General features: G+C 44.6%; 1 protein-coding gene across 13 annotated transcripts in view; it reads left to right on the top strand.

Moving 5' to 3' along the window:
- MLIP (muscular LMNA interacting protein) overlaps positions 1-16,477 on the top strand; it is a 169,685-nt gene extending 153,208 nt beyond the window's left edge. For 4 of the 13 annotated variants that reach the window (XM_050950680.1, XM_050950677.1, XM_050950684.1 and 1 more), the window contains 4 exons: positions 3,588-3,641; positions 10,565-10,726; positions 15,117-15,151; positions 16,158-16,476. In XM_050950680.1, coding sequence (XP_050806637.1) covers positions 3,588-3,641; positions 10,565-10,723 — 213 coding nt within the window. In that variant the 3' untranslated portion in view covers positions 10,724-10,726; positions 15,117-15,151; positions 16,158-16,476. Of the gene's footprint in view, positions 1-1,661; positions 1,743-3,587; positions 3,642-10,564; positions 10,727-12,395; positions 12,462-15,116; positions 15,152-16,157 lie in introns of those variants that run through there. The other 9 variants (XM_050950679.1, XM_050950673.1, XM_050950674.1 and 6 more) reach the window with 7 other exon arrangements.
- The last annotated feature ends 295 nt before the right edge of the window (positions 16,478-16,772 follow it).

Below are 16,772 nucleotides of genomic sequence, written 5' to 3'. Positions count from 1 at the left end.
TTCTCAGCTGTGAGAGTTAAAGTATTCTCTCCCATCTTTATTTAAGTCTCTCCCTGTTGAAAGAATACTTGATCTACCCTCATTACTGGAACAGTTTACCAAACTAAGCTTATGCTTCTATGAGTAATGATTCAAAACTCTTTTTTTTTAAATGCAGGACCAGGGCATTCTGATATGATTTATAAATTCAGTTAATGATTTGTGGACACAGAGCAGTGATTTTGACACACTGAAAACTAGGTTTCTGTAAAGCTAAATCCACAAAATCAATCCATTCAGAGAACTTTATTAACCAAATTAAAAGTATGAGAGCAGTATTTCACCTGATTATTAAAACATTGCAGTCCTATGAACCTACTATTATCTCTGTATGGTTTGGTTTATGTATTCACTTCGGGCCTGATCCAAAGCCCAGTGAAGTCACTGGAAGTCTTTACATTGATTTAAATGGAGTTTGGATCAGGTCTTCAGTACTCAGATACAAATCACACAGGGTATGTCTACACTACGGGATTATTCCGATTTTACATAAACCGGTTTTGTAAAACAGATTGTATAAAGTTGAGTGCACGCGGCCACACTAAGCACATTAATTTGGCGGTGTCCATGTACCGAGGCTAGCGTCGATTTCCGGAGCGTTGCACTGTGGGTAGCTATCCCGTAGCTATCCTATAGTTCCCGCAGTCTCCCTCGCCCATTGGAATTCTAGGTTTAGATCCCAATACAAAAACAGTGTAGCAGGTGATTCTAGGTAAATGTCATCACTCAATCCTTCCTCCGTGAAAGCAACGGCAGACAATCATTTCGTGCCCTTTTGCCTGGATTGCCCTGGCAGACGCCATAGCATGGCAACCATGGAGCCCGTTTTGCCTTTTGTCACTGTCACCGTATGTGTACTGGATGCTGCTGAGAGACGCGGTACTGCAGTGCTACACAGCAGCATTCATTTGCCTTTGCAAGGTAGCAGAGATGGTTACCATCCTTATTGCACCGTCTGCCATGCCATTGTAAATTGGCGATGAGATGACGGTTATCAGTCGTTCTGTACCATCTGCTGCTGTCATGGGTGCTCCTGGCTGGCCTTGCAGAGGTCAGCCGGGGGCACGTGGACAAAAATGGGAATGACTCCCTGGGTCATTCCCTTCTTTATGTTTTGTCTAAAAATAGAGTCAGTCCTGCCTAGAATATGGGGCAAGTGTACTAGAGAGCCAGAGAGCACAGCCGCTCCGGGTCAGAGCCCCAGAGATCCCGCAGAAATGATGAGCTGCATGCCATTCTAGAGGGTGCCCCTGCAACAAACCCATCTGTTGCTTCCCTCCTCCCCCAACCCTCTTGGGCTACCATGGCAGTGTCCCCCCATTTGTGTGATGAAGTAATAAAGAATGCAGGAATAAGAAACACTGACTTTTTAGTGAGATAAAATGAGGGGGATGAAGCCTCCAGTTTCTATGATAGTCCAGGTAGGACATTAAAGGGTGGTGGGGGAGAGGAGCCCAGCCTCCCGCTGCTATGATAGTCCAGGCAGTACAGAATCTTTTCTTTAGACATGAAAGCGGGGGAGCTGATGGAGCTCAGCCTCCAATTGCTATGATGAAGATAGTTACCAGTCATTCTGTACCATCTGCCAGGAATGACCGGGAGTCATTCCCATTTTTACCCAGGCGCCCCTGGCCGACCTCTCCGAGGCCAGTCACGAGCACTCATGGGCTGATGATGACAATGGATAGCAGTCATATTGTACCATCTGCCACCAGGAAGGGGATGCTGGTGTTCAGCGCTGCAGCACCCCGTCTACCAGCAGCATCCAGTAGACATAGGGTGACATTGAAAAAAGGTGAGAAACATTTTTTTTCCTTTTCTTTTGGCGGGGGGGAAGGGTGTCAATTGACGACATATACCCTGAAACACCTGGGAAAATGTTTTTGACCCTTCAGGCACTGGGAGCTCAGCCAAGAATGCAAATGCTTTTTGGAGACTGCGGGGACTGTGGGATAGCTGGAGTCCTCAGTACCCCCTCCCTCCTTCCATAAGCGTCCATTTGATTCTTTGGCTTTCCGTTACGCTTGTCACACAGCACTGTACTGTGGCCTCTGTCTCTCATAGCCTGGAGATTTTATCAAATGCTTTGTCATTTCGTCTTCTGTAACAGAGCTCTGATAGAACAGATTTGTCTCCCCATACAGCGATCAGATCCAGTATTTCCCGTACGGTCCATGCTGGAGCTCTTTTTGGATTTGGGACTGCATTGCCACCCGCGCTGATCAGAGCTCCACGCTGGGCAAACAGGAAATGCAATTCAAAAGTTCACGGGGTTTTTCCTGTCTACCTGGCCAGTGCATCCGAGTTCAGATTGCTTTCCAGAGCGGTCACAATGGTGCACTGTGGGATACCGCTTAGAGGCCAATACTGTCAATTTGCGGCCACACGAACCCTAATCTGACATGGCAATACCAATTTCAGCGCTACTCCTCTCGTTGGGGAGAAGTACAGAAATCGGTTTAAAGAGCCCTTTATATTGATATAAAGGGCCTCGTTCTGTGGATGGGTGCAGGGTTAAATTGTTTTAACACTGCTAAATTCGGTTTGAACGCTTAGTGTAGACCAGGCAACAGTGTTAAAGAATCACTGTGACACAAACCCTCCCTCTGAATGTACTAGTAATTGTTCAATGGCATTTTTAGTTAAAGAATTATAAGACTGGTGTCTTTGAAAGCCAAGGTTAAGGAAAGCTCTCTTGGGAGCCGTTCAGGAAGGTATAAATGCTAAGTGTTGGAAATACAATGATTAGAGTTCTAAGTACTTGTGTGTGCATTGTCTCATACTAAACCTTCCCTTTACATAGGCATTTGTTCTTGCTAGGATTCTGACTGAGTCATTTCAGAGTGACGAGTGCTTTTTAAAATTACATGACAAAGTGATTAGATGGAAACTAGCCTATATCTTGGGCCAGAGATTTTCAAAGGAACAAAAGGTACTTCTGCACAGAGAATGAAGGTGTGATTGTAGCACAGATAGGCATACCCAGGATAGCTGTAATGTGGCTAGCATGGATAACAGTAGTGATACAGACACATGGCACAAGCTGGCTAGCAACCTGAGCACATATCTAGTGTCCTCGCTCCCCCCATGGCTTATACTCAGGCAGCTAGCCCATGCTGAAACCTGTGCCGCCATTTTAGTCTACTACTAGTACCTATGCTTTAATCTAGCTAGTATGGCTATGGTAGGGCGACCAGATGTCCCGATTTCATAGGGACAGTCCCGATATTTCAGGAATTTTCTTATATAGGCGCATATTACCCCCCACCCCTGTCCTGATTTTTCACACTTACTATCTGGTCACCTTATGGTACGCCCCTCCATGCTACGATCACACCTTCACTTGCAGTGTAGACATACCCTAAGAGCAATTAGGTGCCCAGCTCCCACTGAAAGTCAATGGGAACTGCGTGCTTAGCTGCTCTGTGCACTTTAGTTGGTGAGGTACTTTGATCATGTTGTTCTGATGGGTACTAAAACTTAACTCATAACTGCATATGTTTTCATTTTCTCTCTCTTGTGACATCCATGGCATCTTGGCTCTGCAGCCCAGTCATCCCATAGTGCCTATTCCAGAAAACGAAGCACTCAGCTCCAAGGAGGTAACTGAATGACATTTGCATTTTATAACTATAGGCATGCTATCTATGAGCACCAGCTCAGAATGGCTTTTGCAGTTAAACATAATATATGCTGGCCTCAGAGGTACAGAAATGTACCTGCAGAAAGGATTTTGGCCCAACACATGGACTGTGTAAATGGTTGTGTTTCACTGCTATTAACAAACAAATCTAATGTGGTTTTGGATCCTGTGTTCTTCAAGAAGCTCAGGTAGCATTGTGTTCCATGTTTCTGATTTGTGCTTGTGGAAGGTTAAATGACTCAGGCCATGTCTACATCTAAAATTTTGCAGCGCTGGTTGTTACAGCTGTATTAGTACAGCTGTATAGGGCCAGCGCTGCAGAGTGGCCACACTTACAGCAACCAGCGCTGCAAGTGGTGTTAGATGTGGCCACACTGCAGCGCTGTTGGGCGGCTTCAAGGGGTTTTGGGGAAGGCGAGAGCAAACCGGGGAAGGAGACCAGCTTCGCCGCGGTTTGCTCTCGCGTTCCGCGAACCACCGTGCAAACCGCAGGGAAGGAGACCTGCTTGCTCGGGGGTTCGGCGAACGCGAGAGCAAACCGGGGAAGGAGACCAGCTTCCCCGCGGTTTGCTCTCGCGTTCCCCGAACAAGCAGGTCTCCTTCCCTGCGGTTTGCAGGGTGGTTCGCGGAACGCGAGAGCAAACCGCGGCGAAGCTGGTCTCCTTCCCCGGTTTGCTCTCGCGTTCGCCAAACCCCCGAGCAAGCAGGTCTCCTTCCCTGCGGTTTGCAGGGTGGTTCGCGGAACGCGAGAGCAAACCGCGGCGAAGCTGGTCTCCTTCCCTGGTTTGCTCTCGCCTTCCCGGAACCACCCAGCAAACCTCAGGGAAGGAGACCTGCTTGCTCGGGGTTCGCGAAACGCGAGAGCAAACCGCGGCGAAGCTGGTCTCCTTCCCCGGTTTGCTCTCGCCTTCCCGGAACCACCCAGCAAACCTCAGGGAAGGAGACCTGCTTGCTCGGGGTTCGGGGAACGCGAGAGCAAGCCGGGGAAGGAGACCAGCTTGATTACCAGAGGCTTCCTCAGGTATGCTGGGATACCTGCTTATTCCACGGAGGTCAAGAAAAGCGCTGGTAAGTGACTATACTTGATTACCAGCGCTGGATCACCAGCGCTGGATCCTCTACACCCGAGACAAAACGGGAGTACGGCCAGCGCTGCAAACAGGGAGTTGCAGCGCTGGTGGTGCCCTGCAGATGTGTACACCTCCTAAGTTGCAGCGCTGTAACTCCCTCACCAGCGCTGCAACTTTCTGATGTAGACAAGCCCTCAGAATGGGAACTAATAAAACATATACAGTGAGCTCCATTTGAAAAGCCAGCATTTCACACTCTGCAGTGACTGTGGTAAAGAACTAGCTCCTGTTCTAAATACCAGAAGATACTGCTTTTCCAGCATCTTGGGAGCGTGAACATGTTGAATATGGAAGAACACCTACCGTACCCTCTTTTAAAATACAGGGGACAATAGACAGCTCACTACAGCATGTGTTGCCCAGCATCATTTCCTTAGTTAAGGTAAAATTCATTAACAGTGTATTATAAGTATTGGGTGGACTAGGTCTTGCATTTGCTGGGGAATGGATTTAATGAACTAATATAAGTCTCTTCCCGCTCTAAGATGTATGAACCTAATGCCTACCTTCTCAGATTATACACACTTCATATGAGAGCTGATGCTATCTTCTACATGCTGCTCTTGGGACAGATCATAATAATAATACCTATATATATATGCTCTTATATAGCACATTTCATCAGTAGATCTCAAAGCACTTTAAAAAGGAGATCAAGCTCATTATTCCCATTTTCTAGATAGAGAAACAGAGGCATGGAGAGGGGAAGTAACTGACCCAAGGGGCCAGTGGCTGAGCTGAGAATAGAAATCAGGTATCCTGAGACCCAGTCTAGTGCTCTATCCATTAGGCAATACTGCCCAAAGTGATCAGCCTGTTTGTAACAGGGTTGTCAACATGAATTTAAAATCACAGTCTTGATGTTAAAGTAAATCTATATAATCTAATTAAATACCAGATGTAAACTGTAAGCTTTGAAAGGAAACTGAATACCAGATGTAATGTAAACTTTGAAATTAAACTGAGCATTCTTAATTAAGAAGGAAAGTTGGAGGTCTTAGTGTTGTTTTAGAAATTCACAAAAAGCGTACCTAACTTCAAGGAATAGCTAAACATTCACTGCAGTATGAGGTCAATGACAGTAAATGAATGGATATTGATTACTGAGGCCTCATGATATTATCCACATAATTTTGGTAATTATACCAAACCCTTTTAGATAAGTCTTATAACAGAAATAGGTTTCAGAGTAGCAGCCGTGTTAGTATGTATCAGCAAAAAAGAACAGGAGTACTTGTGGCACCTTAGAGACTAACAAATTTATTTGAGCATAAGCTTTCATGGGCTACAGCCCACACTTCATCGGATGCATAGAATGGAACATACAGACAGAAGATATTTATACATAGAGAGAACATGAAAAGGTGGCAGTACCCATACCAACTGTAAGAGGCTAATTATTTAAGAGACGCTTTTATCAGCAGGGGAGAAAAACTTCTGAAGTGATAATCAAGATGGCCCATTTCGGACAGCTGACACGAAGATGTGAAGATACTTTAACATGCGGAAATAGATTCAATTAGTGTAATGACTGAGCCATTCCCAGTCTCTGTTCAAACCTAAGTTAATGGTATCTAGTTTGCATATTAATTCAAGTTCAGAAGCTTCTCCTTGGAGTCTGGTTTTGAAGCTTTTCTGTTGCAAAACTGCCACGTTAATGTCTGTCACTGAGTGATTAAAGAGGTTGAAATGTTCTTCTACTGGTTTTTGAATGTTATGATTCCTGATGGCAGATTTGTGTCCGTTTATTCTTTTGCATAGAGACTGTCTGGTTTGGCCAGTGTACATGGCAGAAGGCCATTGCTGGCACATGATGGCATATATCATATATGGCATATACCTTTCATCACTTATTGAATCTATTTCCCCACATTGAAGTATCCTCACACCTTCGTGTCAACTGTCCAAAATGGACCATCTTGATTATCACTTCAAAAGTTTTTCTCCCCTGCTGATAATAGCTCATTTTAATTAATTAGCCTCTTACAGTTGGTATGGGTACTTCCACCTTTTCATGTTCTCTGTATGTATGTATATCTTCTTACCGTATGTTCCATTCTATGCATCCGATGATGTGGACTGTAGCACACAGAAGCTTATGGTCAAATAAATTTGTTAGTCTCTAAGGTGCCACAAGTACTCCTGTTCTTTTAACAGAAATAGGATCATCCCTGGCTGTTCTTTGCATATCGATTAACCCAGCTCATTTCATTTATCAGTGAAGAAAGAAAATTCTAGTCTATTAGAAAGTGCTAAAGATAAGCTGGGAATAAAATGAATGAGATGGCACTTGCCTATAGTTTCCACCAAATACATGGCTTCCTTACTGGTTTGAAACATATTGGATGGCTGATGGAGATGAAACATTGATGTATTGGAGGTATCACCTAAGGGCTTGTATGATCACTTGTCTTCGGAGCATATGATGGAGTATCTTAGTTTCCATTTAATCCAGGGGTCGGCAACCTTTCAGAAGTGGTGTGCCGAGTCTTTGTTTATTCACTCTAATTTAAGGTTTCGCAGGCCGGTAACACATTTTAATGTTTTTTTGAAGGTCTCTCTCTATAAGTCTATATATTATATAACTAAACTAGTGTTGTATTGTAAAATAAACAAGGTTTTCAAAATGTTTAAGAAGCTTCATTTAAAATGAAATTAAAATGTTGATCTTACGCTGCTGGCCCGCTCAGCCCACTGCTGGTCTGGGGTTCTGTTCACCTAGGCCGGCAGCAGGCAGAGGGAGGCCTGCGGCTTGGACCCCGGCTGGCAAGGGCCCGGCAGCCAGAACCCCAGACCACCAGCGGGCTGTGTGGGGCCAGCGGCCAGGACCCACAGGGCTGGGGGCAGAGGGCTGGAGGTTTCAGGGCGGAGGGGGGACTAGGTATGGGTGGGGGTGCCAGAGTCAAGGCTAGGGTGGGGGGGGGGGATGAAGGAATCAAGCAGAGGGCTGAGTGTGTATGAGGGAAGTACAGGGCTCAGAGCAGGGGCCAGGGGAGTGTGCGGAGCTCAGGGCAGAGGGCATGATGTATGGGGGGGAGGCAGGACGGGGGTCAGGGCTCAGGGGAGAGGGTTGGGTGACTGCCCCCCTAAGAACTCCCAACCCCGCTGCTCCTTGTCCCCTGACTAACCCCTCCTAGGACCCCTGCCCCCAATGGCCCCCCAGGACCCCACTCCCATCTAAGCCTCCCTGTTCCTTGTCCCCGGACTGGACCTTACCCCCTACCTGTCCCCTGACTCTTATCCATACCCCAGTGCCCAGACAGACCCCAACTCATACACCCCCCAGCTCCTTGTCCTCGACCACCCCCTCCAGAGACCCCCCCCAACCCTCCTTGCTCCCGGTCCCCTGACTGCCCTGACTCTTACCCACCCTCTCCCCCCTCACAAACCCTGGGACTCCCATGCCCCATCCAACCCCCCCTGCTCCCTGACTGCCCCCTCCAGAGACCCCCCCCAGCCACCCCGCCATCCAACCCACCCTGCTCCCTGTCCCCTGACTGCCCCCACCCCTTATCCAACCCCCCAGCCCTGGGTCCCTTACCATGAGGCTCCACACAGAGCCAGACGCGCTGCCTCGCGGGAGAAAACAGCCCCGCCCCTCAGAGCGCTGCGTGCGGCGGTGGCAGAGCTCCAGTTGAGCAGGGAGCGTGTCTGGCAGCCCGCGGAGCCAATACTGCCCCGCGGGAGCGCGCAGCCCCAACTCCCAGAGCGCTGCACGCGGCGGCAAGGGGGGGTAGGGGCCGGCAGCTTGCTGCGTTCGGCCCGGCGCTAGGTCGCGGGAGCGCGGACCCCGCGGCTTGCCGTGCCGGGAGAGCGGGGCCATTTGCCACCCCGTGCGCACGGCTATGCTTCTGCTCCGTGCCCCCGCCGGGGGAGCGGAGGGCAGAGGACAGCGGGCTGGGCTGGGCAGGATTTTTAATGGCACGTTGGAGTCCCGGCAGGCTCCAGCGTACCATTAAAAATTGGCTCACGTGCTGTCTTTGGCACGCGTGCCATAGGTTGCCGACCCCTGATTTAATCCCTGGACTCTACTTCTGCTCTAGGAGGTTGGGAAACGTAAAGACCCCTCCTTCTCACGTGTACTCACGCGTTTATGGAAAACGAGTCAGTGACGTTTGGGGGTGTGTACGACAAATATGGTCTTGCTAGTTCTCCCCCAGATTGCTGCCCACCATTATCACATCTCTCTGCACACGGCTGGTTTGACAATCTTACGGCTTGGGAGGAGAGAGGGTGTACAAAATATTGTTTCTCAGGCCAGTTCAAAAACGCAAAGGTCGGATCTGCTTAGGTTATATCTGCACAGTCCGTAGTACGAATGGGTGAATTGCAGCAAGCACTAGCCTGCTGAGTTGTAATTTCCCCATGTGGATGCTGCAGGTAGCTAGTTTGTTTTAATGTAATCCTCTTTAAACAGGATCTAGGTACCATTTAGTTTATGCAGGTGAGCACATACAGCATGCTAGTGCACACTGCAGTTCACACCCTGAAATCTGAACTGGGGGGTTTTGTAGACAAGCCTTTACTAAAATTTTCAACCTTCGCTAAGGCTGCTACTGAGCCATTCTTGCTGCTGCAAGTCTGGGTCCTTTACTCCCCACCTGTCTGCCCTAACAATGCCACTAGGAGCACAACATAACCTGCAAATTCCCTTCTCCCTCTTGCCATACTCTTCAGCAGTGTAAGAGGAGCCAGGAGAGCAGGGAGGGCTAACCTGCTGCTGCACTGAGTCCTGCATGCTGAATTTCTTCCCACCAATGCTGTCTGTCCAGCCCCAGATTGGCGTTTGAGTAGCCAGTACTAGGAGGGAACAAAGGGTCCCCTGACTCCCAGCTCTCCCAGGGTCAACCCACTCAGCACCCCAGCCCCAATTTGATTTTCTCTCACTTGTTAATAAATCTTATTTTTAACACAATGATGTGACTTGTGGGCTGGCTAACTTCACAAAGACCCTCCTGGCAGAGAGAGCAAAGTATTTCAATGCCTAGGAAGAAGTAGAAAGAGTACAAGGTGTGCCTAGAGTCCCCCTGGTGCAACTTAGAGCAACCCAAGCACTCTATTAAGTTGCACTGGCTGGTAATGGCTCCCTTGGGACATTCTGCTGGATGGCATCTTGCTGAAATGCAGCAGCACTGTGGCCTTGCCTCCTATTACCTGGAGACTCACCCTACCCTGGGAAATCCCCATTTGGAGAGTTATGCAGCTTTCTGCCTCCTTTTACTGCAGCGAGAAAGAGGAGCCAGGACCTGGCCCAGCATGTTTAAAGTTGCAGGAATTAAACATCTGTTTTACTACTACTTTTTTAGAAAGTTAGAAATACACCACTAACCTTTCCTCATAGTATAGACTAATTATGGGTGTAAGTCAGGTAACTGACAAGGCCAACATTGCTCTTTCTGCTGTAATGAGCACCCCAGACCCTGCTGTCTCCCATCTCTGATCTCAGCAATATGGTTCTCTATATCTAAAATCATCTATAACTACATACTTAAAAAAAAGACACATGATATCTTGAGAAGAAATCAATTGTATTAACAGGAGAATAAGGAAGTTTGAAAAGCCTGGTTCTGTAGGAAACACCAACATCTTTGTCTTTTCCTTTTCTTTTTTTTTTTGAAGGGGCAGAGTGTGCATGGTTGCCAGCCCCTCATTTTGTAATGCATTTTATTTTCCCCAAAGAGAAGTATTAATTTAAAAAAAGTTTCCAAGCTCGATTCAGAATAACTGTGTTCTATTTTTCATGCAACTTTAGTTTCATTCTGTAGCAGCACCAAGTAAATCGGATCTGCCTCTCACCTGTGAAAGCAAAAAGACAAGCAAAGGAAAACTTCCAGTCAGCGAAAGCCCTCTCTGCAGTGAGTGCTTTTCACTCAGAGTGGACATGAGGGATACTCCTGCAAAAACCAGCTAAGAGGTACACCAGTAACGCTAATTAGTTATCATATGTTACTGTGCCCCAATCTATAGTGTGCCAGGGTTATGATCCACATATTATATTATAGTTAGTCTAATAATGCCTTGAACTGAGTCTGGCTACTGAGTCTCTGAAAACCATATCCACATGGAATTATAAAGCTTCTGCAGGCATTGAGCATGTGTGCTTATTATCATCATATTAAAACATATAAGGCCTTGGAATTCTGTTATAATTAAGTCCTTTAACCAATTTCCATGATAAAGACACATTAGGTACTTATGATCTTTCTTAAGTTAATGCATTTGTTATTCTGTCTATGATCTCAATGGATATGTCTACACTGTGATTAGACAACTGTGGCTGGCCTGGGTCAGCTGACTCAGGCTCTCAGGGCTTGAACTGTGCGGTTGTATCACTGTTGTGTAGACTTCTGGGCTTGGTCTGGAGCCTAGATTATAGGACTCTATTGGGTGGGAGGGTCCCAGAGTTTGGGCCTGAGCCTGGATGTCTATGCAACAATGAAACAGTCCCACAGACTGAGCCCCATGAGGCCGAGTCAGCTGGCATAAGCCAACTGCAGGTTTTTCTTTGCTGCATAGACAGACTCCATGAGGTCCTGGGACCATGAGTCTGAGCTGTGGGTTAGCTGTGAGTGATTTGTGTGTAGATGGGAAGGGGATAAGGTTTGAGCCTGAGTTTGAATCTTGGGCTTGCATTGCACTGTAGACATACTCTAAAGCATCTACAGTAATTATTGGACATCTGGCATCCTGTTAGATGACGTCTCAATACACACACACACACACACACACACACACAGAGAAGCGGGGCAAATCCTGGCTCCATTGACTTTTCTGGAGCCAGGATCTAACCCAGCATGTCAATCATTCATGAGGCTTTAAATAAGGAGGCCCAGTCCTGCTCCCATTGGAGCCACTGACATTTCATGACTGAATTTAATGGGAAAAGCTGTGTAATGTATAAAACCTATGAAAGTGTGAATACAGGCCACAGTGCATTACTCTTAGGACATGCCTACAGAGTACTTTACCGTTACAGGAATACCAGTATACTATACCAGCAAAGTGCTTCTAGTGCAGATGTAACTATACTGGTAAAACTGCACTATGTATCGGTATAACTTATAACATGAGCAAAACACACTATAAGTGGTAAAAGCGCAGCTTTGATGGTGCAGCTGCATCTTCACTACAGACTTCTGCCAGCACATCTATTTCAGTCAGGGATGTGAGAGGTGTGTTTGACATCTAACCAACATAGTGGAACTACCAGAAGTTTGTAATGTAGACATAGCCTCAATCTTTATTTACCTAAGGGATGTTCCACGTCAAAAGCCAGCAATAATTATTCATAATAATCAATAGATTCTATATATATGGAATTTTACAAAGGGCAAGATGTGCCCATCATGTAATAGACATAATATGGACCAAGTTTTTAAAATTTTCAAATTTTTAACCCAAACTCCAATTTTAGAGGTGTAGTGCTTTCTAACAATTAATGGTGGGTACAAATGATAGCAGTTACACCCCTAATTGCCTACGTTGCCAGAAAAATCCTAGAGTTAGGCAAAAACTATCACTCTAGAGTGCCTAATTTCAGTACCAAAGTATAGATTTAAGAGACCATTTTTTTTTGTCTCCAGGTGACCTCTCTTGCACTTGAGGCAAGGCTGGAATAGCTACTACTCCTACGTCCTGTACAAGCCTAGGTTTGTGGTGAAATGAGTAGCCAGGGTGCAGACAAGATGAGTGAGCACTGGTCCTGCAGTATCATCAAACTGGGGTTCCATGATGCAGGCCAGCTCAGATGCCTTTTTTGTGTTGATAAAGGCTACTGCAAAAGACTCTATGTAGCCGTGTGCTGGGGCCTCCCCTCTCCACCAGGTTGTTCCGAACTCTTAAAATGTCTAGCGAGGCAGGAATTCACCCAGGCATTGCTCTAACACCCAGATTTATGCCAGCATCTCTCTTAGCGTGTAGAAACCCTCAGTGTCATTGCAGAGAGGCAATGGGAGTATAGCATACATTTCAAATGCCTAAAAGGAACTCTGCTTCCACCAGTCACAATCTTGGCTGCCTCTTCCACCTCAGCTCCTTAGTTTTGGGTTAGTTTGCTTTGGACTCTGGCTGATTCTTATATGCAAAGCAGGCTCGTAGGGCCCACACATTCAGACAGGTTCCCTGGGCCTGTCCCCAGCCCCAAGCTCAGCCCTTCAGCCTGCTGTGTCCTGCAGCACAGCACATGCCACAGAGGAGAGTTGGCAGCAGGAATTAGGGGTGGAATTTTCTGCCTGCTCTATAGCCAGTCAGGGTTCCTGGATGGCACGTGAGGTCAGTGTCTCTTACTGGGGATCTGGGGGTAGAGAAGCCCTCATAGCACTGCTGCTGCTGATCTGTGGAGTTTAGGCCCCACAGCTGTATATAAGGGGCTAGTAAGCAAGAAGGTGTTCATAGATCGTATTGTGGAGACCACAATAATGGATTTAGGCAATATGTGGTTGCAGATAGCGGGACAAAGAATAGCTGTAATACACACCCACAAAACACAACCCAACGCAACAAACAAACCTGCCCTCAACCCCATGAGATACTTTTTAAAATACAGAGACCCCTGAGCATAGTGGTCTCCAGAATGTGAACTGCATTTTTTTTACTCCTTATTTTGGTAAAATATCCTTCAATTAACCTACGTGAAAGGATAAATTAATCCCAACCCCCCACCTAAAACAAAGGGGTTATGTGCACCTGCCCAAGAGTTTTGGACTGTGTGGGTGGAGCTTTGGCTGAGCAATGGGATTTTCTGTGGCTGAGTGATGGGGGAGGAAACCAGAGAGAGACAGAGACAGCCTGAGGAAATCCAAGCAGAAGCCTTTAAGCATGATGCAACCCTGAAAGAAACCTAGAGAGAGGTTCTAGTTCGAGGATGCTGGCTGAAAAGAAGCATGTGCCTGTAAGCTAAGAAACTGCTCCTTTTGCCTTTGGTTCCTCGTACATTCTCAGAAGCAGGATTTTGTACATTCCTTGTAAATAAACAAGATTGTATCCAAGTAAATTCTAGGCTCCATGATCAATTTCTATTCCCAGCTGGAACGTTCCAAGGCCCTGAACTTTTGTTCGGGTCAAAAAGGGGTAACGCTATTTTGGGTCAAACTGTATCGTCCCTCCCTGAAGCAAAACTTCCATTGACACCAGTGAGTTCTGACTGAGCAACGCCTGCAGCACTAGGTCCACTCAACATTTCTGTAACAATTTAGCTAAATGAAAACATCATGAACCTTTAAATGAACACTGAAAGTATGATCCTCCACCACTTAAGTTAAAGGACTAAGACCCCTGAGTGTTAACTGTAGTAGGCTTGTTATCTTTGTAAATGGACCAGCATCTAGAGTGGGACAATGACCTACATTCTCCTAGTGTGCATTAAAAAAGCAAGTAGGAACAAATTATGTTTATTTGCATCCATGTAAATCTCAAATAATTCCACTGAGATCAAGGGAATTACTCTGTATCTACAAGCATGTAATAGAGCAGAACTGGGTCAATACTCTTTGTCAGCTTCAATGGTATTTGTACATGCTTTAGGGAAGCAGAAAATAAGTTGTCATTATTAGTACATGGTGATGCAAGGCTATTATTAGGACATCATAATATTAGAAGAAAAAATAAGTATTGCTTTCTGCTTTTATATTTTGTATTCCTAAAATATTTTCTAGATTAAAAATTACAGGGAAGACGTTACTTAGCCACTTTCCACAGTCAGTTCAAATGCAAAATCTCTGAAAAGATAGTAATGAATATACTATGTAAATCTGACATCGATTAAGTGTGAGAAACCAGCATGTTATTTTAACTGCCATACTCCTGCATTCTGTCTGTTTCTCATAGATGGGTTTTGTACTGTTTAATTTACATAATAATGAATATTTTATACTGCCTTCAGAACTGCTCTGAAACAGGTATTTTAAATGATAGCATAAAACCTTCACCAAAGAAAGTGAATAGTATACTGCTGTATAACTAATTAGACTTCACACTAATTTGTATCTGCCCATGTGTTCTCTGAGTTCATAATCACTGTATCTATTGAAATTGATTTCTATTCTAAAAGACATGCTCCTGCAAATACACAGGGAGTAACTTTACTCACTTGAATAATCCTATTTAAGTCAATAAGTGTAATTAATAGTTTGGTGATCAGGAGTGCAGAGAACTTTGTTTTTAAAAAGATGAGATCAAGAGAAGTCCTTGTATGAGTAAAATTATCCACAAATAAAGTGTTTGTAAGATTAGGCCTATATACCATACTGCAGCTTCTGTTCTTTTCTGCACATCATTTTCTCTCTTCCCCTTTTTGTCTCCCACAGACTGCAAATGAGAGAGGTTCTGTCTAGCCGCCAGGGCAAGTATTACATTTTTTCTTAAACTGTCTTGGTTACAATATGACCACTAAAATGTACCCACAACTAAAGGTAGGCAAAATGTTTCAGCTGAATCTTTTTTCCAGAAAAAAAATGAAGATATTCAGATCGACTGAAACATTTTGCAAATTTGTGTCAATTTCATTGAATAATTCTTATTCTTATTATTTGGTTAGCCACATGCTGAAAAACTTGTGTGTGGGGTTGAATCCAGATTTTTTTCCAGGTTTTTGGAATTGTCAGTGTCCTGAAAAATGAGTTATACTAACAGCTCTACCTCCCACAACTTCAACTTCACTTTAAGAACGTTTTTCTGTGCTCACATAATATAATAGAATGTTTTAGCTGTATATTTTTGTCTTAATCTTATTTAGTTCAATTTGGGTATGTTCCATCTATGACTGACCTTTCCAACATTAACATATAATTCTACTTAGTGGCACTATACAGTTAAATTTATATTCTAAAGTGACTATTTTTAAAGGTACTTGGTAAATCAGTTGCATAATTAAAACAGATGCTTTTAGAATTATTACTTATTTTTACAGCTTTTATTTAAAATTTTACAGCTAAAAGTGAGCTGGGCACTAGTATGTATTCAAAGACATGGTCCCTTCCCCAAAGATCTTACAATATACTTTTAAGTGTGACACGAGTAGGAGCAAGCAATAGGGAAGATGAGATGAAGAATGACAAAGGTTATAGTATTTACTCTGTTATGGTTATGCACACATCAGGATAGTTCCATTAAAGTTAATGATTTATTATGGCAAATTAACATAGCTCTTGCATACAGTACATTATGCTTGTATGTAGATGCAGAATATTGTGTATTATCAGCTAGAATCTCAGGTGGTATATATTGGGTGGCTCTGTTGTCATCAGAAGAGCTATACATATTTATACCACCTGAGGATCTGGTCCTATATGGTTTTTGTGTTCTAGTTACCAGTACATACATGTGAAAATTCTTCTTTTCTTTTGCAGCTGTAAATTAGGATCAGAAGCTAAAACTGTAGAGTATTTTGAAGGCTGTTGCAATACTGAAATGAAATCAGTGACTCAAGTGGATTTAAATGTTGTTGTTTTTTTAAATGTTGCTTCCTTTTGTATTAACTGCAATGCAGCAGTAGCACTCAGAACTATTTTTAAGAGAGAATCTAGAAGGTACCAGCAAAAAGAGCCCCACAGATACAGAAATGAAAGTGGAAAATCTACATAGTGTCTTGAAATGTTTGCTGTAGTTTTAATGTATGCCACAAAGCACACATCACATTTTCTTTAGAACACAAGTTATATTTTGAAATTAAATAAACTTGGAGTGTGTGAAAAGTGTTTGTTGTGATTCATTTTCTGCATAAATCCATTTCCAAACATTAACTGATGAAGACTTACCAGCTCTCCAGGAAATTCAGCTCCCTCATCCTGAAACCTTTTCCCCCAATTGATCTGTAATATTTTACACTAAAGTCTAAACATCAGGAAATTTGGAGCAAAAAGGACACCAGTAGTTAGGCAGAAGGAGTGTCACAGTTCAGGGTAACTGCACCTATATTCCCCTTCTATGGTCTATCAAAGGCACCCACTTATCAGCTTTCAGCT

Source organism: Gopherus flavomarginatus, chromosome 4, assembly GCF_025201925.1.
Source record: "Gopherus flavomarginatus isolate rGopFla2 chromosome 4, rGopFla2.mat.asm, whole genome shotgun sequence".
NCBI lineage: Eukaryota > Metazoa > Chordata > Testudines > Testudinidae > Gopherus > Gopherus flavomarginatus.
This window is presented reverse-complemented; position numbering and strand designations above follow the sequence as displayed.